Source organism: Chiloscyllium plagiosum, chromosome 4 (assembly GCF_004010195.1).
Source record: "Chiloscyllium plagiosum isolate BGI_BamShark_2017 chromosome 4, ASM401019v2, whole genome shotgun sequence".
Classification (NCBI taxonomy): Eukaryota; Metazoa; Chordata; class Chondrichthyes; order Orectolobiformes; family Hemiscylliidae; genus Chiloscyllium; species Chiloscyllium plagiosum.
In genome coordinates this window covers 127,516,172-127,540,425 of record NC_057713.1, presented here as the reverse complement: position 1 = coordinate 127,540,425, position 24,254 = coordinate 127,516,172, and the positions used below count along the sequence as shown (strand labels likewise).

Sequence of the window (24,254 nt, the reverse complement as noted above, 5' to 3'; positions counted from 1 at the left end):
CCTTGGAGGGAAGTAAGGGGGGAGGTGAGGGCGCAAGTTTTGCATTTCTTGCGGTTGCAGGGGAAGGTGCCGGGAGTGGAGGTTGGGTTGGTGGGGGGTGTGGACCTGACGAGGGAGTCACGGAGGGAGTGGTCTTTTCAAAACGCTTTATCCACTTTACCAACACCTTCCACCCCGACCTCAAATTCTTTATTCCTGTTGCTCCTTCCAAAGTGAATCACCTTACATTTTTCCACATTAAACTCCATTTGCCACTTCTCAGCCCAGCTCTGCAGCTTATCTATGTGCTGCTGTAACCTGCAACATCCTTCAGCACGATCCATAACTGTACTGACCTTGGTGTCATCCACAAATTTACGAACCCATCATTCTATGCCCTCATCTAGGTCATTTATTAAAATAACAAACAGCAGTGGTCCCAAAACAGATCCTGCGGTACACCATTTAATAACTGAACTCCAGGATGAGCATTTCCCATCAACCACCACCCTCTGTCTTTCAGCTAGCCAATTTTTGATCCAAACTGCTAAATCACCCTCAATCCTATACCTCTATGTTTTGTGCAATAGCTTACTGTGGGGCACCTTAACAAACGCCTTACTGAAATCCATACACATCACAGCAGCCGCTTTACCCTCATCCACCTGTTTGGTCACCATCTCAAAGAGATCAATAAGGTTTGTGAGGCACGACCTACCCTTCACAAAACCACGTTGACTATCCCTAAACAACTTATTCCTCTCTAGATCATTATAAATCCCATCTCTTATAACCTTTTCCAATACTTTACTCACAACCAAAGTAAGGTCTATAATTACCAGGGGGTTTCTATGCCCCTTAAACAAGGGGACAATATTTGCTATGTGGCAATCTTCTGGCATTATTCCTGTAGACAATGACGACATAAAGATGAAAGTCAAAGGCTCTGCAGTTTCCTCCCTTGCTTCCCAGAGAATGCTAGGATCAATCCCATCTGGCCCAGGGGACTTATCTTTTTTTACCCTTTCCAGAATTGCTAACACCACCTCCTTGTGAATCTCAATCCCATCTAGTAGCCTGTATCTCGGTATTCTCCTTGTCTTTTTCCAGTGTGAATACTGATGAAAAATATTCATTTAGCGCTTCCCCATCTCCTCGGACTCCGTGCACAACTTCCCACAACTATCCTTGATTGGCCTTATTCATTCTCTAGTCATTCTTTTTAGATTAGATTACTTAGTGTTGGGCCGAAGGGCCTGTTTCCACAAGTCCACACCAACCCTCCGAAGAGCGACCCACTCAGACCCATTCCATTACATTTACCCCTTCATCTAACACTACGGGCAATTTAAAATGGCCAATTCACCTGGACCTGCACATCTTTGGACCGTGGGAGGAAACTGGAGCACCCGGAGGAAACTAACGCAGACGTGGGGAGAATGTGCAAACTCCACACAGACAGTTGCCCGAGGTGGGAATTGAACCCGGGTCTTTGGTGCTGTGAGGCAGCAGTGCTAACCACTGTGCCACCGTGCCGCCCTAATATATTCCTGATATACCTAATTGAAGGCTTTAGGGTTCAATTCCCGACTCGGGCAACTGTCTGTGTGAAATTTGCACATCTTCCCCGTGTCTGCATGGGTTTCCTCCGGGTGCTCCGGTTTCCACCCAGAGTCCAAAGATGTGCAGGTCCAGGTGAATTGGCCATTTTAAATTGCCCGTAGTGTTAGATGAAGGGGTAAATGTAATGGAATGGGTCTGAGTGGGTCGCTCTTCGGAGGGTTGGTGTGGACTTGTGGAAACAGGCCCTTCGGCCCAACACTAAGTAATCTAATCTAAAAAGAATGACTAGAGAATGAATAAGGCCAATCAAGGATAGTTGTGGGAAGTTGTGCACGGAGTCCGAGGAGATGGGGAAGCGCTAAATGAATATTTTTCATCAGTATTCACACTGGAAAAAGACAAGGAGAATACCGAGATACAGGCTACTAGACTAGATGGGATTGAGCTTCACAAGGAGGAGGAGTTAGCAATTCTGGAAAGTGTGAAAATAGATAAGTTCCTTGGGCCAAATGGGATTTATCCTCAAATTCTCTGGGAAACCAGGGAGGAGATTGCCAAGCTTTTGGCTTTGATCTTTATGTCGTCATTGTCTACAGGAATAATGCCAGAAGATTGCCACATAGCAAATATTGTCCCCTTGTTTAAGGGGCATAGAAACCCCCTGGTAATTATAGACCTTACCTCTCTCTCTCTCTCTCTCCCTGTCTCTCTCTCCCTGTCTCTCTTTCTCTGTCTCTCTGTCTCTCTCTCTCTCTCTTTTTAGATCTTTCCCCGCTAACCTGTTCGTGGTGTTCATGGTTCATGCAATAAAAATAATTTACTGTTGACATGGTATGTGATGTTAACACTGGAAAGCTTGGCGACCTTCTAGGGTGGAGTTTAAATAGCTTGACCAAAATTCCCAGCATGCTTGATGGTAGCTGTAAATCAGTCTTGTAACCATTTCTGCTGCTGGCCACAACAGGGTGAAAGCTGAAATGTTGTGCTCCCATTTGGGATAATCTCTGACTAGTAAGGAGTTCCACATTTAAGACAGAAATAAGGAGGAAATTCTTCTCTCAAGGAGTACTGAATCTGTGGAATTCTTACCATAGAGGTCTATGAAGGCTGGGTCCTTAAATATATTCAAGTCTGGGATAGATATTTTTAATCATTAAGTAAATCAAGGTCAGGATAAGACAAGAAAGTGGAATTGACGATTATCAGATCAGACATGAGCTCATTGAATGGCACAGCAGACTCAGTCAACAGAATGGGGAAAGTGAGGACTGCAGATGCTGGAGATCAGAGCTTAAAAATGTGTTGCTGGAAAAGCGCGGCAGGTCAGGCAGCATCAAAGGATCAGGAAAATTGACGTTTCGGGCGAAACATCAATTCTCCTGTTCCTTTGATGCTGCCTGACCTGCTGCGCTTTTCCAGCAATACATTTTAAGCTCAGTCAGCAGAATGACCAACTTCAGCTCTTAAATCTTGTGGTTTTGTAAACAAATCATTAATATATACAACACAGCTGCAAAATTCTTCATTGACCTTGTTGGTTAATTGGTGAAAAGCTGTTCATTCTTCATTCACAATGATTAGATTGTAATCTCAAAACTGCTTTCCTGCTTACCCCGATAACCTCCTTATCCCTTGCTCACCAAGGAATTGACAAAATGAACTGCAGTAACTCACTAAGCATCCTTCAATATCACCTTCCAAACTCATGGCCTCTACCACCTGGAAAGACAAGGCAACACCACCAACTGCAAGCTTTCCTCCACGTCCTAATATTGTCATCCCTTCACTGTTGCTGGGACAATATCCTGGGACTTCCTAACGAATACTGTGGAATCCCCAGGGATTTCCTTCTGAAGCAGAAACAAAGGGTTTGTCCAATCTTGTATCCAGTTCTGTTAGCTCAGATATAGGAAGGATAAAGCGGGTTCAGAAGAGATTTACCAGGATGTTGCCGGGTATGGAAGCTTTGAATTACAAAGAAAGGCTGGGACTGTTCACGGGAGCATAGGGGATTGAGAGGAAATCTGATATAAGTTTATAAAATCATGACAGGTATAGACAGAGTTAATGGTTGATTATTTTTTTCCTAAGATGGGGGATTTCAAGACTATGGGGCACATTTTTAAGGTGAAAGGAGAGAGATTTAAAAAAGACAAAAGAAGCAAACATTGTACACAGGGTGGTTCTTGTGTGGAATGAACTTCCTGAGCAAGTGGTGAATGTGGGCACAGTCACAATGTTTGAAAGATATTTGAATAGATACTGAATAGGAAAGGTTTTGAGGGATATGGGCCAGGAGGAGGTAGGTGGAACTAGTTTAGTTTGGGACTATGTTTGGCATGGACTAGTAGGACTGCAGGGTCTGTTTCTGTGCTGTATGACTCTTTTTCTGTTCTGTCTTCATCTCTGCTCATTCTCACTGCATAACACACAGTATACTGTCTCTGCTCTAATCTCGGGGACCCGTTTTAATAGCAAGCTCTGTCTAAAGACTGCCAAACAGAAAACCATTTTATCCAGAAAGAACCTCGCATGCTTCCTAATTTAATGATGTCATAATCAGGAAACCAAATAACATTTTCAGAATACTCATCAGCTCACTTTGGCCTTAAAGGGAGATTACACTGAAGAAAATAGAGGCTCTTTTAAGTATAAGTCAGCACACTTCCTAGCTCTGATCTAAATTCATTGAAAGCTGCTTCAATAATACATATTGCATGCCTGTTGCCTATTTTTTTCTTCTGTCTGAGACAAGTTTGCCCATATATAAGTTTCATCCAACTTGTTTTTGTTCTAGCTCCTTTCATTTCATGTGCAGTACGATCTGAATTTGACTTTGTTGCATTGTCACTTATGTATTTTTTAACACATTAAATTGATTTTGCTGTTTTCTAGATTCTAATATTCATTCAAAATATTTGCTGTTTTTAATTCATCAAATCAGTGTGTTTTTCCATCAGTCAACTGTTCACCTCTTAACGGTTTACTTTTACATTAAACAGCAGTTATGTAATCATCATTAAAATAATGTATGCGCTTCATTTTGTAACAGTATCCTCCACAAAAGGTCAAATTCTACCCACACTTCACATGAATAATTTTTTCCAACCTCTCTCGATTTTTGTTTGACCGCCTTAAATGTGTCACAGTTTTCACTAGAAGTAATCTATCGCTATTTACATTATTATTTTTCTAAAATTTAAACATTTCTTCCCTGTTTTTAAAAAAAGAACCTCCACTTTCTTGATGCATTTGGAAAATAATTCTCAAGCTTCTCTATAGAAGTTTCTTCATTGCTATGAGATAACATTCCTGTTCGAGAACTACACTTTAGCATTAGGAATTGTGTGGATGGCAATGGAACACTTGGACCTAAACAGCAAAAGGGTACAGCAGTGCTTCCACATACTGAAGTATCTAATCTGCCAATAGTGAAGTTGTAAGATAATTTCAGTTTGGATAAATGTAATAATTTTATGAGCCTCACGTTTGTGTATTATGTGCCATAAATCTCTGCAAATATTGAATTTGTGCATTTGTCATGGGCTGTTGAATATAGTAAAACATATTCTGTTTCCTTTAACATCTATCTTTTGTGAAAGGCTGTTATCGAAGATGGAATCCACAGAAAGTAACCACAAAGGTGCAAATAGCCATTCTTCACATGAATGTAACAAGTGATGTTCTTAATTGCATGCACAGATTTTTAAGCAATGATATTCAGTTGGAGCAATGATATTCAGTTGGTTATTTCTCCTGTTTAAATCATTATAGTGTATTGCAAGCATTTTGAAAAATTAATGTTTTTATGATATAGCTTTAAGGATAGAATATATTAAATTTACAATGTGATGAATGCTTTCAATTCTCAGTTGTGAAACACAGGTTGCTTAAACAATGTGGTTTGTAAGCATTTTAGCCTGCAGTGCTCTGAAGTTTGCATTTAGTTTTGCATTTGTATCCCCACATCAAATTTATAATGAAAGTGTAAATCACATTCAAAAGATTACACTGCTGTTGAACTGTATTCAAACTAACTGAATATGATTAAAAATGCCAAATTGTCTCGTGATTTATTTTGTCTACATGGGAAGTATCTGTCACAAATGTGCCAAACAAGTCATGTATTGTCTAAAAGCCCCAATACTAGGTAATTGTTCATTTTCTATAACTGCTTCACAATGCGTAGTCAGCGATATTGAAAGTCACTTTTTGGGATTCATTGAATTAATGCATTGTGGTTTATTATTGTTTTGCCCTTTTAGGGAAATTCTTGAAATTCAAACTCTGAATTATTGTGCATAGTATATCAGTACTTCTTCCTTGGGTTGAATCACATCTGATTATAAAATTCTGACAATTACAGAATCTGTGTAATAATAATCAACATGTTATAGAATCTTATGCTTATTACGAGCTTCAGTAAATTTATCTTTTGGAATAATAGCTTCTTGTTTGAACATGGCCTATCTGTTTCCTTTCAAAGCCATATAAATCTTTCAAATTGTAAAGAATTAGGAGGATTGCATATTTGGCTTGCATTAAATTTTCGATTACACTTCCAAGATTTGCTAATGTGTAAAATAAACAGAGCCCCAGCTTTAGTTTGCAGTCAGGAGAAATCCTAGAACTATGAACTGTAAATTTGGGGTAGGAGGGTGCAGTGTGAACTGGATTGTGAATCAAGTCAGGAGTCCTGGGAGAATCCTAAGAGGCTGCCAGTTGCCAATGTCTGCTTTGGTGTTACAGTACTGTTTTAATTTATATTTTTAACTTTTAAACAAAGTAAATATTCTTCCTCCTCTTACCTTCTCTCCCCTTACTCTCCGTGCCACATGCAGGCCAACCTATGCCCTGTATGCACCTTTTATGGCCCTTCATCCCTTGTGGAGCCCGATGCCCATTTATCAATCTCCAAAGGCCCTAATACCTCTTGTGGCCTATATCCTTAAACCTTCAAACCCACGTACCTGTCTTATGGTCTCTTATCGCCACTTGGTCACAGTTACTCCATAGCCCTTTATAGCACCCGTGTCAACGCTTGTACTTCCCACCATCTCAGTTTGCTCCTCCTTCATCATGCCATATTATCCAGCATGTGCATTACTCAAGACGGTCAATAGTGCATTGCTGTCACTATTCAAAAAGGCACCACCATATTGGTATTTAATATATTAAAATTGTTTTAACTAATTCCTTATGCAAACGAACATTTCCCTTAAGTGCTTAATTACTTATGTCAATAAACATTTAGAAAACCTAGAAAATAGTGCAGCTGACTATTTGGCCCTTCAAGCCTGCTCCGCCAGCCTCTGCCACAGTAAGGACCAGAGCTAACACTATTCCTGATTAAGGGCTTTTGCCCGAAACATCGATTTTCCTGCTCCACGGATGCTGCCTGACCTGCTGTGCCTTTCCAGCACCACTCTAATCTAAACTCTGCTCCACCATTCAGTATAATCGTGGCTGGTTATCCAATTCTGTGTTCTGTTCCCACTTGCTCACCATACCCTTTCATCCCTTTAGCCATAAGAACTGTACCTGTCTCCTTCTTGAAAACATTCAATGTTTTAGCCTCAGCTGGTTTCTGTGACAGAGCATTCCACAAGCCCACCATTTTCTGAGTGAAGAAATTTCTTCTTAGCTCAGTCCTAAATGTTTTATCCTGTGCAGGAGCTAATTGATCCTCGCAGATCCCAAACTGAACTTCAGTGAGCAGGTTATTGCAAAGTAACTGCTGCTTGATAACACTGTTGGTGACATCTTCCATTACTGATGATTGCAGATAAACTGATGGAACAGTTATTGACCAGATAGGACTTGTCCTGTTTTTTGATTGCAAGACATACCTGGGCAATTTTCCACATAGTCGGCAGATGTCAATGTTGTAGCTGTACTGGAACAGCTTGTACTCCAGCACATTGACAAAAACACATTTTAGAATACGCTGTATTGAGAAAAGCACTCTCAAAGATATACATTTTTAGACTTGTTGACCGGAATTGCTAAGTCAGTCAGGGCAATGGGCATATACAGATAGGAAATACATTCTGGTCAAGCTAGCAACTTCCACATTCCGTGAATGAAATCAGGGGAAAAAGGCATTTATGCGATATTTGTGCACAATCATACCCACCTGTAATGAATGAAAAGATCACCTGAATCCTCCTTGCATCCCCCACCCCAATACCAAGTTGTCCTGAAACCATATCCACATGTGTACCTTAGCTCTCCAAAGGCCTACCCTGGTTATCCCAAGAAAATGACGTGAGTTGCTCTTAACCTGGTCTAATTTGCACACTCCAGGTTCCAGACACCAGGGCCTCCATAATTAGATTAGACAGAAGGCTGCCTGCTCCCTCTGGGGATCATGTATGTGTAGTCTGTGACCACCTCTGAAAGTTATATACACCAGTGTGCGTATGTGTTTAACTCACAATAAACAGGTACTGCATTTGCTATAGTTCTTTCTATCGTTGTGCGGACACCTCAGATCCGCATGTAGCAGCAACTTCAGGAAGTGGACATTAGTGTGTTAGTGTGCAATAGCTCCAGCCAGCTATGTGCTTCAATGTAACATTGGTTATGTAGAATTGGGCAATTTCGGTGGTTAATCAAATTTTCATGTTTGTGACAACTTCGGGAGTAATAGGACTTGAATTGTTATACAGTTTTCTGGCAGAACGTGACGGTACAGGGTGCACAGGGAAAAACTTTGCATTCAGTTTCATGTTGAGGCCTGTGTTGAGTTGAATGCTAGTAGTGAGAAACCAGTGATTTAGTCTTTACAATTTTAGGTTTGTTATTCCTGTGGAGGTGGAAAAAGAGAGTGCTTTCTATGAGCAAATTTTTTTTGAGAAGATTTGTAGTTCAGATTGATGATAAGTATGTAAGTTAGCTCACTGAGCTTGAAGGTTTGTTTTCAGACATTTCATCACCGTATTAGGTAACATCAGTGAGAGTCTCTGGTGAAGCGCTGGTGGTATGTCCCACCTTTCTATTTATAGGTCTTAGTTTCTTAAGGTGGTTGTCGTCATTTCTGGTTTTATTTTAAGGAAAGGTAGATAGGGTCTGAATCGATGTTTTTATTGATTTGATTTCTGGTTAGAATGCCATTCCTCTAAGAATTCTCGTGCGTGTCTTTGTTTTGCTTGTTCTAGGATGTGTGTGTTGTCCCAGTCAAAGTGGTGTCCTTCTTTGTCTGTATATATAGAAACTAGTGATAGTGGGTCATGTCTTTTGGTGCTTTCTATTCGATTGTTTCCAGAAAATCTGGGATAAAATCGCTTCTCATGCTTCTTTTTTATTCCTTGATTGACTTTTCTAATTTACATGTTCTCTGGAAATGTTTTTGTACAGATAGGTTTTTAATCAACTTCTCCAGAGTTGAGCACATGGGACTTGAACCCAGGCCTCCAGGCTCAGAAATAGGTACACTACCAGTCCACCACAAGGGCCCTATGAAAGGTTGTTGTATAGTTATTGAGGCCTTTGAGCTGCACATTGTCTGATGACTTGTCTAGTAAAATAGCTTTGTGCAGTTAGGTGGTTAGTATGTTTGAATATTTTTCTCTCTCTTTCTACACAATACATCACTCTTACAACAAATGCTTAACTTGCTCCTGTGCTAAACAGTGTTTCTGTGCTCCTGTTTAAGATGCTGTCCTGGCAATGTTAACGTTTTTGCCCCAAGTCAGAAAATCATGAGCTTATAATCGAGGCAGTCATTTCAGTGCAGTACTGAGAGAAAATTTCACTATTAGAGGTGTTTTGTTTTGGATGTGAAGTTCAATCATGGCCCAGTCAGTATCTGTGGTACTATTAAAAGAGAAAGGGGACTTCTCCCACATTATTCCATGTTCATTACCTTAAAAAAAACTAAGATGGTCTTATGTCAATAGTTTATTTGCTCTTTGTCAAGACCTTGCTTTGCAAATATTATTTGTTACATTATAACAATTCTACATAGGCTGTAAAAGCATTTTGGGACATCTTGAAGTTGTGAAAGGCTTTATATAAATGTCAGCTCCATCATTATTATTTGAAGATGCGACTCAATTTTTTTTCTCGCATGCATTATTTGTAAGGAGTCCCACTCTTGTTGCTTGTAAACTTTAATTTTAGAAGAAAATTGATCAAGCCAAATGGTGTAGCACGTAACTATTCCCTTTCCTAAATTACTAGGATCATGACTTGGGTTTGTTCCTTGATATGTATGATAATGATTTACCATTAAATCAGTGGAGGCTTTAAGTAATTATTCTGTCCCATGAGCTACCTGCTACCACTCGAATCTGTTTCATTTTTGTGTGTGTTCTCTCTTGTATCAGGTTGCTGTGTCAATTTTTAGGTTAAGCAGAGTTACAAAAATAATTTCTGTAAGAATTCTTATTTACCCTTTCCTTTCTTTTGTCTTCCAGCTTTTGAAGCTTTACAGTTGGGAAGGCATATTTGTCAAGGCTGTTGAAATGGCAAGGGAGAAGGAGCTGAAGTATTTGCTGAAAGGAGTTGTTTATGTCATTGCAACATGTGAGTATTACTCATGACCATTTATGCAAATCTTTGATATCATATCTTTTGCAACCTCTGCAGTTTAAGAATGAACTGTCTGTAAATGTTGTGTAATTCTGTTTTCCACATGAATGAGTCTTTTTTCTTGCCCAATGATTTCCATTTATCAAAGTTTTAGTTGTGTTCTGAATTGAAGACACCATAACACCCAAATATAATGTTCAGGTCTGCACTAATGGATGCTCATTGTTTGGGGATAATTCTTGGTCCCAAAGCATGAAGTTTAATGGTAGGAAGATTATGCTGGAACAAAGTGATCTTCCCTATCCCACCACAGTTTCTTTTCCAGCCCTCAGCTTATGTCCCTGGCATCAGGTGGGCAACACAGACAGCTCGACTCTCCCTCTGCCCTACAGAGAAGCTCACTATACTGTCAGCTACAGATAGCCATAAAGATCTCGCTTTCTCAACCTTGCTTCTCACCTGAGTCATGGTGACCCTCAGGTTAAGCCACCACCTGTCATCTGTCTGAATTGAGAGAATAGGCCAATGCTTCTCCTGGACTATGATGACTTTACTGTCACCTACTGCTACTACATTCTTTGTTGCTTCCCCCACTTGAATGGCTTCATGTACCATGGTGCCCTAGTTAGTTTGCACATCCACTGTGCTGACCTGCTCCCATCCAAACAGGCTGAGAACCTCCAACCAAATGGACAATTGCAGAGGTTGACACTCTTGCCCTCTGTGTCCCCCTGCTAACCACACAGTTACGTTCTCATCCCTTGATCACTCATCAAATTAGAAGATCCTATCCTAAGCTGTGTGACTGCCTCCTAAAACAAACAATCCTGTAGCTTTCCCCCTCCCTGTTGAGTTATAGTACAGCTGGTTAAACCTCTAGCACATAAATTCTGTGCCAAAATTTCAGAAGAGAACTGTGTTTTCCTGGCTGAAGAACCAAATACTTTTCCAGTTCAGCTGAGGGCACCCAGTCACTTCAGAAGTGCTTTCTAGCCATGGAACTTGCAAGCCAGAAGAGTTTGAATAGAAGTTTTTGAGGTGTTAAGGGACTGAATGTTACATTTTCTAGCTATTATAATTTCATTGTGTTTCATGGAAGATTTCTCTCTGTGAAGCCAAGTGCGTTTTCTCATGCTGTGCTCTCTGCTACTGCACCCATCCCACCAAGGGTCACAGTGTACCACTATTGCATGCGACATCTTCCTTCGTATGCTCTCTCTCACTCCTCTCCCAACACCACTAACCCTGCATGCCTCTGTGCTACTTACTCATTTGCTCAGAATAACTCATTCAGAATAATTTCTTCCCTGACTGTACCAGTGCTAACAGCCATGCCAGCTGCTTTCATTTTATTTTAGGAGAAAACAGCCCACAATAAGGCAGAATGAGGTAAGACAGCTAACAGGCTGCCCAGCATATGGCTCCTCATCCTTTGAAGCAGATCCTGACCCTGATCTCACCACGTGGCTGACTGACCATGGTAAAGCCCCTGAACTGGTATTGGAGGCTGCCTTTTTCTACTGTACCAGGACACCCTGCATGAAAAGTGTTTCCCTTGCCTTGACTGCATACTGATGACATCCATGACAAGCTTTCTGGCTTTGTGTCTTTACTAAACGGCAAAGCACAACAGAAATACTGTGAGCCTTGTAGCTCTGGCTGGGAGGGCAAAGTGCAGGCAAGGGAAAGATGCTGTGAGCATCTGGGGAGGCTCAAAGTAAATGAGCAGTAATGGAGAGCGAGCAAACAGACCAGAAATGCAGCCTAGTTCAATCCCTCAGCTGTCCAGGCACATAAAATGTCATTGCAGTAGCATTGCACTGATGATTGCTGAACTGCCGCACAGTGCAGATGGAGTGTACTTGTAAGTGGATTATAGATGTACCATAATGTGGAGAGGTTGTCAAGTGGCTGATGCCAATGCATGCTGTCACTGCCCATGGAGTGTATCCTGAGATGCAGGATTCTGGAGGAGCAAGCAGACAGCTAGAGTTCCCAACTCCTGCTCAGACTTTCGTGTGGAGAACTTTGTGTCTGGTTTCATAGCAGGAAGTGATAGTTTAGGAGGCTACATATTAATCAGGCAGGACCTGCAGTTAATTAGGCTACCATAAGAAACAATCTACCTTGTTCAGCAGCAGGGAGATGTCTATCTAGAATTTCCTCTATGTCCGGCCACTGTTGGAAAATGCAGCTAGTCTCTTCTGATAGGTCTTGCTGCACCTCTACTGTGATTCTCCCAGATTTCTCATTGTAGCCAGCATCATTAAGACCTCTAAAATTCCATCTCAGGATTTTCTAACTGTTATATACAGTTACATCTTTGCTCGTTTAATCTCTTCTTTTGTGTAACAAAGTTATGTTTCAAAGAACATCTGCAGCCTTGTGTGAATATATTTCAGTGACTAACCACCAAGCTAAGTAGCTGAAAAAATTAAAGATACAATCTATGAGCGCTCTATTCTGGGATCTGACCTGTCTAATGTTGCCATCAGCTGGGTTCATAGCATTCCTTTCTCTAATAAGTGGCTCAAGAATTGCATGTGAGACACTTGAATTAGGATTTATCCTCTGGCAGAACTCAATGAGCATATTATAGGTTAGAAGGTCAGATCAGATTAGATCAAAGAGTATTGTGTGTAGCTTTGGACTGCCCATTAGAGCGCTCAGTTCACCAGGATAATGCTTGACTGGAACCTTGAGCTATGCAGGCTGTTTCCATCATACTGTAAAAGGCTGAGTATATTTCGTAGAGTTTGATACATTGAACAGGGGAAGACTGTTCTATTGTGTTTTAGAATTCATATCAAGGGAGTACCAATTGAAAATATAATCGAGAGTGAGAAGAGAGGTTAGTAAAATATTTTTTACGCTAAATGTTTTTGAGCATTGCTTCAATGTAGGAAATTAGAGAACTAGAGTGCATTGATTCTTTTGAAGGAACATTGGATAATTCTTTGAATAGTAGACAGTACTGAATATGGTGCAAATATAAGATGAATGGAATCAGTTTGCTTTGGCAAAAATCCAATGCATACTTGAAGAGATAATGACCTTGTGTGTGGTAAGCTTTGAGTCTGTGCAGCAACTGTGGCAATAGGATTTACTCAAACATCACTGTAATGGCAAAATTGTTGATTTAGGTTGGGTGACCTAACCATGTTTGTCTTTACCCAATGCAAGGTTACATGTAGAATGAAGTTGAATAGGTTTTAACTATTTTGCAGGTAGTCTGTGCAGTAAGAAAATAGTATTTGAATATTCATAAATGTAGAATAGAATCAATAATAAAAGAATGGCTAGGTTTCCGTGGTAAGATTAGATAGCAAATTAAGCATGTAGCTGACATTATAAACCGACCAGGAATGAAGATACCCATGAGAACAAGCAAATGCAAATTGTCACCAACTTGAAAATCTAGAGCTTGTTAGAGAAAGTTTTTCTTGTTGAAGGGCACTCCCTGTATTATTTTTACCTTGAATAAAAATCAAACCACCACAATATTTAACATGACCCTGCAAATGCAGGAAATAATTTTGCTTTTGCTTGGATTTTCCATTTGCTCATAAGCTTAAATTTTTAATGGTTTTGAAATAAATGTATTGTGTGCTTCAGCATGGTCTTCATTCCTAGCCAGTATGTATCCCTCAATCATGCCATTAAAAGAAATAAAGGCATGGGAACTTGCACTGTGTAAATCAGTTGCTGCACTTCCTATAAAATAACATTAACCACATTTCAAAGTAAGAGTTGTGCAATGCATTAGAGTATCCAGAAATCATAAAACTGCAAACAAAATGCAAGTCTTTTTTAGTTTCCTTTTCTGTGGTGAAATACAGGGTATTGTGTACTGCAGGTTATGGTGCTAAAAGCTGCGTGCAATGTTATTTTGAGTGTTTTGTGTAGATTTCTAAATCATTAAATCAAGGAATATTTGGGACGTGGCAGTTATCAGCAATAAAATTGCTATGGGGCTCTATTTCAGAACTAACAGAACTAATAATTGAATGTAAAGTGTCAGGCCTGATTTAAAATATCAACAACTGGGGACTCTCTTAGGAAGGGTGAGGTGGATGATAACACATTTCTTGACACAGATTAATCTGTTTTTTGAAAATATGATTTTGTAATTTTCTGCAAATAAATTTTCATGTAGACAAAATGTAACTTTTTAGGTATACAAAGAATTTCATCCTAAGACTTTGAAGTAAACTATCACAATGACTTATTTTATAGCTGCTAGAGTTTTGCAAATAGCTACAAAAGTTGAAATAAACGAATATTGATGGAAGCTGTTTATGGCCCTCACTATTAGAAATGTAAAGACTTTTTGCTTTATAACTTTTTGTATTTATAAAATTATTTGTCAGCAGTTCTAAATATTTAATTGAATTGAATGTTTCATGTTTTTTAAAACTATCTTTGCAGTGTTTTTCACCCAGGTGACACCCATTTTTGCAACAATGGTGGTAGGTAAACCCATTTAATTCATCATTTTATATTTAATTGTGGCTATAGTAACGGAGATTAATATATCAACAGAAGTATACTTGTATATTGGACATTATATAGATTTGCACAGGCACTGCAGTAGTGTAGTGTTTAGGATGAGACTAATTTTGCATCACATATCCTTGGATCACTTCTTCCACTCTTTGAGAATATTGTTGAATTGCCAGTCTAAATATGTCAATTATTTGCATAAACGATCTGGATATGAGCATAAGAGGTTTGGTTAGTAAGTTTGCAGATGACACCAAAATTGGAGGAATAGTGGACAGTAAAGAAGGTTACCTCAGATTACAACAGGATCTTGATCAGATGGGCCAATGATGTGAAGTGGCAGATGGAGTTTAATTTAGATAAATGTGAGATGCTGCATTTTGGGAAAGCAAATCTTAGCAGGACTTATACACTTAATGGTAAGGTCCTTGGGAGTGTTGCTGAACAAAGAAACCTTGGAGTGCAGATTCATAGCATCTTGAAAGTAGAGTCGCAGGTAGATAGAATAGTAAAGGAGGCCTTTGATATACTTTCCTCTATTTGTCAGAGTATTGAGTATAGGAGTTGGGAGGTCATGTTGCGACTGTACAGGATATTGGTTAGGTCACTTTCGGAAATTGCGTGCAATTCTGGTCTCCTTCCTATCAGAAGGATGTTGTGAAACTTGAAAGGGTTCAGCAAAAATTTACAAGGATGTTGCCAGAGTTGGACGATTTGAGCTATAGGGAGAGGTTGAAAAGGCTGTTTTCCCTGGAGTGTTGGAGGCTGAGGAGTGATGTTATAGAGTTTTATAAAATCATGAGGGGCATGGATAGGGTAAATAGACAAGGTCTTTCCTCCAGGTGGGGGTGATCAGAACTAGAGGGCATTGGTTTAGGGTGAGAGGGGAAAGATATAAAAGTGACCTAAGGGGCACCGTTTTCACAGAGGGTGGTGCGTGTGTGAAATGGGCTGCCAGAGGAACTGGTGGAGGCTAGTACAATTGCAACATTTGGATGGGTATATGAATAGGAAGGGTTTGGAGGGATATGGTCAGGGTGCTGGCAGGTAGGACTAGATTGGGTTTGGACATCTGGTTGGCATGGATGGGTTGGACCGAAGGTTCTGTTTCCGTGCTGTACATCTGACTCTGACTCTGTGTACAGCTCAGTAGCAAGCTTTGAAGAATTATTTCATAAATTAATTAATTTGGGATATCTAACCATATCAGGGTATCATACAACGTCACCTACGTTTCTAGTCTGACACTTTCTTAAAATAAAATGGTTGTGGAAACATTCAGCATCCGAAACAGAAAAGTTGAGTAATAGTTTAGTTGTCACCAGAATTGAATTGTGAACTGAATTCTGATAAAGGGCTCTGTTTGAAATATTATAAATGTTAGTTTTTCTTTCTAAGATGGTTAGACTAATTTTGTGGATATTTACTGATTTATTGAACAGATGGGTCTGTTTCCATGCTGTATGACTCTATGGGCTCTATGACTCTATATGCATGCTTATATTCTTTGACTTCTGTATAATATTTACAAAAAAAAACACAAATAAATGTAGATTTGATGTCAATTGACAAATTAGATTAAAAAATTCTTTCCCTACTGACTGATGAGCCGCAACAGATTCTACTAATTAGAAATGTACAGTACAAATCTCTTAGTGATAAGGACTTTAAATCCTTACGGTATCATGGATAATAATCTGAAAGTCTGAGTTAGATGTACGCTTGATTTCCAATTTATGTCTGGAATTAGAAAAATTCTTTGTGTTGCTCTTCTGGCTGTAATCTCTCAGTTTGATCATGAGCCATAGTGCTGGTTTTGTGAAGGGTATAAATTAATTGTGACATATCCACAAAAATTACAGTCATAGCTATAAAGTTCTTTAATTGTTGTGTGCCTCTTCTGTGTAATTAGAGTACTAGTGCAGTGCCAATCTTCTTTTCATGCCAGTTGGCATTCAGTTGTTAAGTAGATATATTGGAAAAATAATCAAAATATTATTTTGACTTCAGCCATTGTTTGCTTCAAATGCATATAATTTAAATTTTAAGTGCTGGATGCTTTAAAACACATCAAGGTGGATAAATCCCCAGGATCTGATCAGATGTACCCTAGAACTCTGTGGGAAGCTAGGGAAGTGATTGTTGGGCCCCTTGCTGAGTGTATAAGTCCTGCTAAGGTTTGCTTTCCCAAAATGCAGCACCTCACATTTATCTAAATTAAACTCTATCTGCCACTTCACATCATTGAAGGAGAGGGGGAGATGCTAAATGAGTAGTTTGCATCAATGCTTACTGTGGAGAAGGACATGGAAGATATAGAATGTAGGGAAATGGATGGTGACATCCTGAAATATGTTCATATTACAGAGGAGGAAGTGTTGGATGCTTTAAAGCACATCAAGGTGGATAAATCCCCAGGATCTGATCAGGTGTATCCTAGAACTCTGTCGGAAGCTAGGGAAGTGATTGTTGGGCCCCTTGCTGAGATGTATGTATTATCGATAGTCGCGGTGAGGTGCCGGAAGACTGGAGGTGGATGAACGTGGTACCACTATTTAAGAAGGGTGGTAAGGGCAAGCCAGGGAACTATAAACTGGTGAGCCTGACATCGGTGGTGGGCAAGTTGTCGGAGGAAATTCTGAGGGACAGGATTTACAAGTATTTGGAAAGGCAAGGACTGATTAGGGATGGTCAACATGGCTTTGTGTGTGGGAAATCATGTCTCAAGAACTTGATTGAGTCTTTTCAAGAAGTAACAAAGAGGATTGATGAGGGCAGAGTGGAGGACGTGATCTATATAGATGTCAGTAAGGCATTCGACAAGGTTCCCCATGGGCGACTGGTTAGCAAGGTTAGATCTCATCAAATACACGGAGAACTTGCCATTTGGACATAGAACTAGCTTGAAGATAGAAGACAGACAGAGGATGGTGGTGAGGGGTTGTTTTTCAGATTGAAGGCTTGTGACCAGTGGAGTGCCACAAGAATCGGTGCTGGATCCACTACTTTTCACCATTTATATAAATGATTTGGATGTGAACATAGGAGGTATAAGTTAGTAAATTTGCAAATGACACCAACATTGGAGATGTAGTGGATAGCAAAGAAGGTTACCTCAGATTACAATGGGATCTTGATCAGATGGGCCAATGGGCTGAGAAGCGGCAGATGGAGTTTAATTTAGATAAATGTAAGGTACTGCATCTTGGGAAAGCAAATCTTAGCAGGACATATACACTTAATGGTAAGGTCTTAGGGAGTGTTGCTAAACAGAGACCTTGGAGTGCAGGTTCATAGGTCCTTGAAAGTAGAGTCACAGTTTGATAGGATTGTGAAGAAGGTATTTGGTATGTTTTCCTTTATTGGTCAGAACATTAAGTATAGGTGTTAGGAGGTCATGTTGCTGCTATATAGGACGTTGGTTAGGCCACTTTTGGAAGATTGCCTGCAATTCTGGTCTTCCTATTGGAAGGATGTTGTAAAACTTGAAAGGGTTCAGGAAAGATTTACAAGGATGTTGCCAGGATTGGAGGATTTGGGCTACAGGGAGAGGCTGAATAGGATGGGGCTGTTTTTCCCTGGAGCATCGGAGGCTGAGGAGTGACCTCATAGAGGTTTATAAAATTGAGGGGCATGAATAGGATAAATAACCCAAGTCTTTTCCCTGGGGTGGAGGAGTCCAGAACTAGAGGGCATAGTTTAGGGTGAGAGGGGAAAGATATAAAAGAGACCTAAGGGGCAATTTTTTCTCACAAAGGGTGGTGCGTGTATGGAATGAGCTGCCAGAGAAATTGGTGGAGGATGGTACAATTGCAACAATTGAAAGGCATCTGGATGAATCTATGAATAGGAAGGGTTTGGAGGGATATGGGCCAAGTGCTGGCAAATGGAACTAGATTAGTTTGGAATATCTGGTCTGCATGGATGAGTTGGATAGAAGGGTCTGTTTCTGTGACTCTGTTAGATTATAGTCCTACTTTACCAGTGGTATTATTTAAATAAATCCACGGAGTGTGCATAAAGATTTACGTCTTAATGCTTTGTGAAATAAAAGACTTAGATGAGCTGTATTTTAATGTCGCCAAAAGCAATTAGTTACTGCAAATTGGATTGGTTTTTAAATTACAAACTTCATTTAATTTACAATTTTAAGTTTTAATTCTTTTGCAGATTAGGATATGTACACATTTAAAGAATAGAGACATTACATTAGAAGTGATTTGTGTAGCAAATAATTACAAATTGAATTGACAACATCAATGGTCTAATCTGTGAGGCAAAGAATGTTGGAGACTGTTTAATTGTTTTTAATATTATTTTTCTTTTTATATTTAGACTTTCAGTATTTATTCTAGTGTGAGTGGATCACCACTGACTGCCAACAAGGCTTTTACTGCATTGGCACTTTTTGATAAATTTAATGCTCCACTTCACTTGCTCCCAGTGGTAAGTTGCATGCTGATCATTTTATTCAGTATTGAATACACTTAAAAGGTTTGAGTTACATGCTTTAGAAAGTAGCTAAAAAGGAATTGTGTTTTTCATTGCCAAATATCATTACTATTTTAGAGAACTTTGCTTGTTAGGAACATATCTGAAACTAAGCCAGGTAATTGTGCATCCCTTTATCAATATGTAAGAAAAATGTATCTATTTCCAGTTTTGAAAATTTGAATATATTAAATGTCTTCAGCTTTTTGGACAGTAAGTTATAGATTCCTATTATGTTTTGAGTGCATTCACTTCTAAGCAGCATATGTCTGATTCTAAGATTCTGTTCCCTTGCTCTGAAAGCCCAAAGGAAGTGGTTTTTCTATACCTGTATCACAAATACTTTTATTTAAACACCTTAATTAAATCACTCCTCAAATATTCAAACTCTATTTAACACAAGCCAGGTTTTTGAGACTTATCCTAATTTAATCCTACAAGTTCCTTCATTATTTTGGTGAAAATCTGCCATGTTCTTGGAGGTCACTCTACTCTTTTTTTTGAGACAAAAGTCAGATAATGTGGATGCTCATAATTTGAAATAAAAGCAGCATATTCTGTAAATACTCAGCAGTGAAGAGACATTTGTGGAAAAGGGAAGCATTTAATAATTCCTGTTGGGAAACTAGCCAACTCACTCACCCACTAGGAAGGAGGCGGTCAGTTGAAGCTATTAATTAACTATTAGTTGACTACTTAATGGGCTTAATTGGTGGTGGGTCAAGAGATTTGCACATGGACCTACTTGGCCACAACTTAATTCATGAGATGGTAAGGAGAGGGTGAGTACCTCTTCAGGGCAGAGTCACCTCATTATCACCATTCATGCCACCTCCACTTCAGGAAAATTGCATCCTTTATCTCTTTAACCAATTGTGTTAAAAGATTGTAAATATAACTGTGCAACAAATGAGAAGAAAGGGTGAATTAGATTTACAAGAATCGACATCAGATTTGCAAACTTACACATATCAGGAAAGGATGCACAATCTGCTTTCTCTTCAAAAGTCAATTTTGTGACAGTAGTGAAAATATTCTGGAAACAATAATTTGAGGTGGAATTAGTAGTTACATGGAAAAGATAGGTTGACTAGGAAGGGTCAGCATGGATTTCTAAAGGACAAATCACGTTTACCTACCTTGCTGGAGATTTTCGAAGAGATAACAGAATGCCTTGGTAAGAGTGAGTCTATTAATATGTATGTGGACTTGTGGAAGGTGCTCAATGTGCTGCCACACAACAGACATGAGGAAAGTTATAGGTCATGGTATAAACAGGACAGTAAAGGTGTGTGTATAAAATTGACAGTAATAAGAAACAGAGCATAATAGCTAATGGATTTTTTTGAGTTGGAGAAAGGCTTAAAGTGGAGATCCTCAGGGTTCAGTATTGGGATCCTTGCTTTAATCTGATATATTTATGATCTGGATCTTGGTGTGCAGGGGACAATTTCAAAGTTTGCAGATAACATTAAACCTGGAAAAAGTTATAAATCATGAGGAGGTAAGAATGGAACTCTTAAAGCACATGGACACATTGGTGGAGTGGGAGAATAGGTGGGCAGATGAAGTTCAATGCCAGGAAGTGTGAGGTGATGCACTTGAGCATTGAGAAACAATAAAATTGGAGTTACAATTCACAAGGAATCCATATGCATATATGCACAGATTATTGAAAGTGGCAGCACAAGCAAAGAGAGCAGTTAATTAAACTTGAAGTGTCTGCTGCTTTATTAATAGGGACACAGAGTACAAGAACAAGGAGGTGATGTTGAACTTGAATAACACACTTGTTAGACTTCTCTGGCCACCACATAGGAAAATTACATTGGAGACAGTGCAGAAGCAATTTCCGAGTGGTTCCAGGACTGACAAATTTCAGTTATAAGGATAACTTGAAAAAATTGAATGGTTCTCCTTGGAGAGAAGAAAGCTGAGAAGAGTTTTGATTCAGGTTTTCAAAAGCATGAGTGGGCTGGATGGAGTTGATAGGGAGAAACTCTTTGTGCTCCTAAAGAGAACAAAAGTGAGGGCACATAGATTTAAAGTATGTGCAAAAAAAAAAGCAACAATGATACGAGAAAACAAAAATTTTCATTCAGCAAACAGTTAGAATATTGAATATACTGCCTGGAAATGTGATGGAGGCAGGTTCAGTTGAGAGTTGAGGCATTCAAGATGACATTGGTTAGTTGAATAGAAATAACATACTGTGATAAGTGGGGAGAAAAAGGAAACTGTTGCAAGATAACGTTCATTTGAAGAACAGTGAATCCTAGGTTGAATGGCCTCCTTCTGTGCGGCAACAATTGTGATTCTATAAAGAGAAGTCCAGAAAATGTGATCTAATAGGTGTCATAAAAAGCTCTGAACAGTAAGAGAGTGGACACATGGTTTCAACTTGTGGGGGAAAAGTGGAACTATTGGCCATTAATATAGAAGTCAAGAAATCAAATAGAAAGTTCATAAGAAGTTTCCTATTCGATTCAGAGACTGGTGAAAATATGGAACCCATTATAACAAGGGATATTTGAGGGAATTAGTATAGCACAATTTAAGGAAGATCTTAAACCTGTAAAGGAAAGAAAATTGAAAGTTATGTAGAAACTTAGGGAAGGACAGAGAAGAGGAAGCTTGTGGGGAACATAATGTAAGTATGGTCAGAATGGCCATACATTGCTTGGTGTATTCTACAGAACCATTCAGCTTGTGGGGAAGTTTTGGTGAAGCACATTTTGCAGGAAATGAGCAGAGAAGTGGAAAACGATTTACTTTGCCTCATACACCCGAGTCTAAGGCTGACAAAGCAATCCAGTTCTTTCCTGTCCATTGCCAATGTTCTTGCATTGCTCTAAAATCTGTTATCTGACTGGAGATATCTGCTGACAGTGTGGTACATAGTCGTCGTTGTACTCCCAATAGGAGCCCATTGCATGATCTGATGGGAAGGCCATAATGATGAAAGTCTATGACATATTAAAGCCAGCTGGGCCATCTTTGCAGATAATGCATAAAACAAGAGGCTGTTCTGAGTGTTTCTTTTCTTCATTGTTTGGTATAAAATGCCTCCAGTGTATGTCCAGATCCTTTGAAGACATCTGGTGTCGAAGGCATTGAGTTTCCTTTCTTAACGGTCTTTTAAGGTACAAGTCTATAAACTAAATAATAGAGTGGAGAGCACATTTGTGTTATGGAGCCAAAGCTTTGCTTTCATGAAAAGCTTTTTACTGTTTCAAGTCTCGTTTCATATAGTTAAAAGCTGATGGTTTTTTAACTTAGTATCCCTTTGAGCTTTTGTCAATGATTGTCTAAATATTAATGAAACAATCCAAATGAATTAAGTTCTTTCTGATCTTAGCTTTGTTTTGATTAATGTGACCATGTTAATTGTTGGTGGTCTACCATCCTTTTCTTTTATTTTCTTGATGTTTATGGTCTGTTGATTGAGTTGACGAGCTGTCAGAACCCTGTTATGCTGTCCGGAAGGTTAGTATTTTACCAAAGCCAAATTGTCCAATTATTTACCCTACTACACCTTTCTTTTCCAGTATCCATGATATGGCCAAATGTTTAATCATCTGCGAATCTCTTAACCATGTCCTTTACTTTTAGCTCTAAATTTTTGAGCCCTGTGGAAACCATTAGAAACAGTAGTCCAGTCCTAAAAACATTCATCAATCATAGCCTTTAGTTTCTGTAACTCTGCTAATTTTTGATCTGAAATTTTACTTTCCCTTTGATCCTATGTCATTTTAAATTCCATAGCATTCTGGTGGTGATCCAGTATCCATGGTTAAGTAAAAAGGGCAGTGTCAAACTTTTTTTTAAAAAAGGGTACAGACCTCCTTCTGTGCTCTAATAATTCTGAGGTTCTGTCAGTAGGCAGGTCAGAATTCTGTATAGAGAAATTTTACAAAAGTGAATTATCACCAAAAATAATAATGAGGGAAAATTAGAATATGAGAAAAGATAGCAAGAAATACGAAAACAAACGGTAAGCGTTTCTACAAATATGTAAAAAAGAACAGTTAAGGAAGTGAGTATTGGTTGTATTGAAGGTGGGTTTGGGGATTTAAGTGTGGAAAATAAAACAGCAGATGAATTAAACAGGTATTGTGCATCAGGCTCACTATAAAGGATACAGTAACACTCTAGAATAGCTTTAATTCATGAAGGAGGAAACTCAAAATTACGATCACCAGGGAAGCAGCATTGAACAAACTGTTGGAACACTGGGCTGACAAGTCCCCGGGTACTGATGAACTTCATCAGAGGGTCTTAATCAAAATAGCTAATGAAATAGTTGATGCGTTGGTTTTAATTTGCCGAAATTCCCTCAAGTCAAGAAAGTTCTGTTGGATAGTAAAATAGTGATTATAACTCCTTTTTATTCAAAAATAGAGAGATATAGAAAACATGAAACTGGAAAATAAAAGCTCTTGATGCAGGGGTAATATATTGGAATACATAGAAAATTAAATAGAAAATGATTTGGAGATGCCGGTGTTGGACTGGGATGTACAAAGTTAAAAATCACACAACACCAGGTTATAGTCCAACAGGTTTAATTGGAAGCACACCTTGACAATCACTTGATGAAGGAGCAGCGCTCCGAAAGCTCGTGTGCTTCCAATTTAAACCTGTTGGGCTATAACCTGGTGTTGTGTGATTTTAAACTAAATAGAAAATGGTTGCTCAGTTTGTTGACAGCACAGTGATAGATAGGAAAATAAATAATGAAGAAAATTTTGAGTATGATAAGTGACCTGACAAATGGCACAATGTGAATTTGACCATTGTGGCCGGAAGAATAATGAAAAGTGCTTCCTTAATTGAGTGAGATTGTAGAGACATGGGGTGTCCTCTTCTAGAAAACTTTACCACTGAACTTTTAAATAGGTATATTTGTGTAAGTCATGGAGATGTACAGCATGGAATCAGACCCTTCGGTCCCATTTGCCAGCACCCGGCCCATATCCCTCCAAACCCTTCCTATTCATAGACCCATCCAGATGCCTTTGAAATGTTGCAATTGTACCAGCCTCCACTACCTCCTCTGGCAGTTCATTCCATACATGCACCACCCTCTGTGTGAAAAGGTTGTCCATTAGGTCTCTTCTATATTTTCCCCTCTTACCCTAAACCTATGCCCTCTACTTCTGGATTCCCCGACCCCAGGGGAA

The 24,254-nt window shown here is 39.2% G+C and overlaps 1 protein-coding gene across 8 annotated transcripts in view; it reads left to right on the top strand.

Annotated features, from left to right (window-relative positions):
* LOC122549405 (ATP-binding cassette sub-family C member 9-like) overlaps positions 1-24,254 on the top strand; it is a 141,869-nt gene that overhangs the window by 42,063 nt on the left and 75,552 nt on the right. For all 8 annotated transcript variants that reach the window (XR_006311522.1, XM_043689176.1, XM_043689172.1 and 5 more), the window contains 3 exons: positions 9,963-10,071; positions 14,506-14,546; positions 18,916-19,026. Coding sequence is in view for 7 of the 8 variants with exons in the window: in XM_043689176.1 (XP_043545111.1) it covers positions 9,963-10,071; positions 14,506-14,546; positions 18,916-19,026 (261 nt within the window). In the remaining variant the exon portion in view is untranslated. The remainder of the gene's footprint in view (positions 1-9,962; positions 10,072-14,505; positions 14,547-18,915; positions 19,027-24,254) is intronic.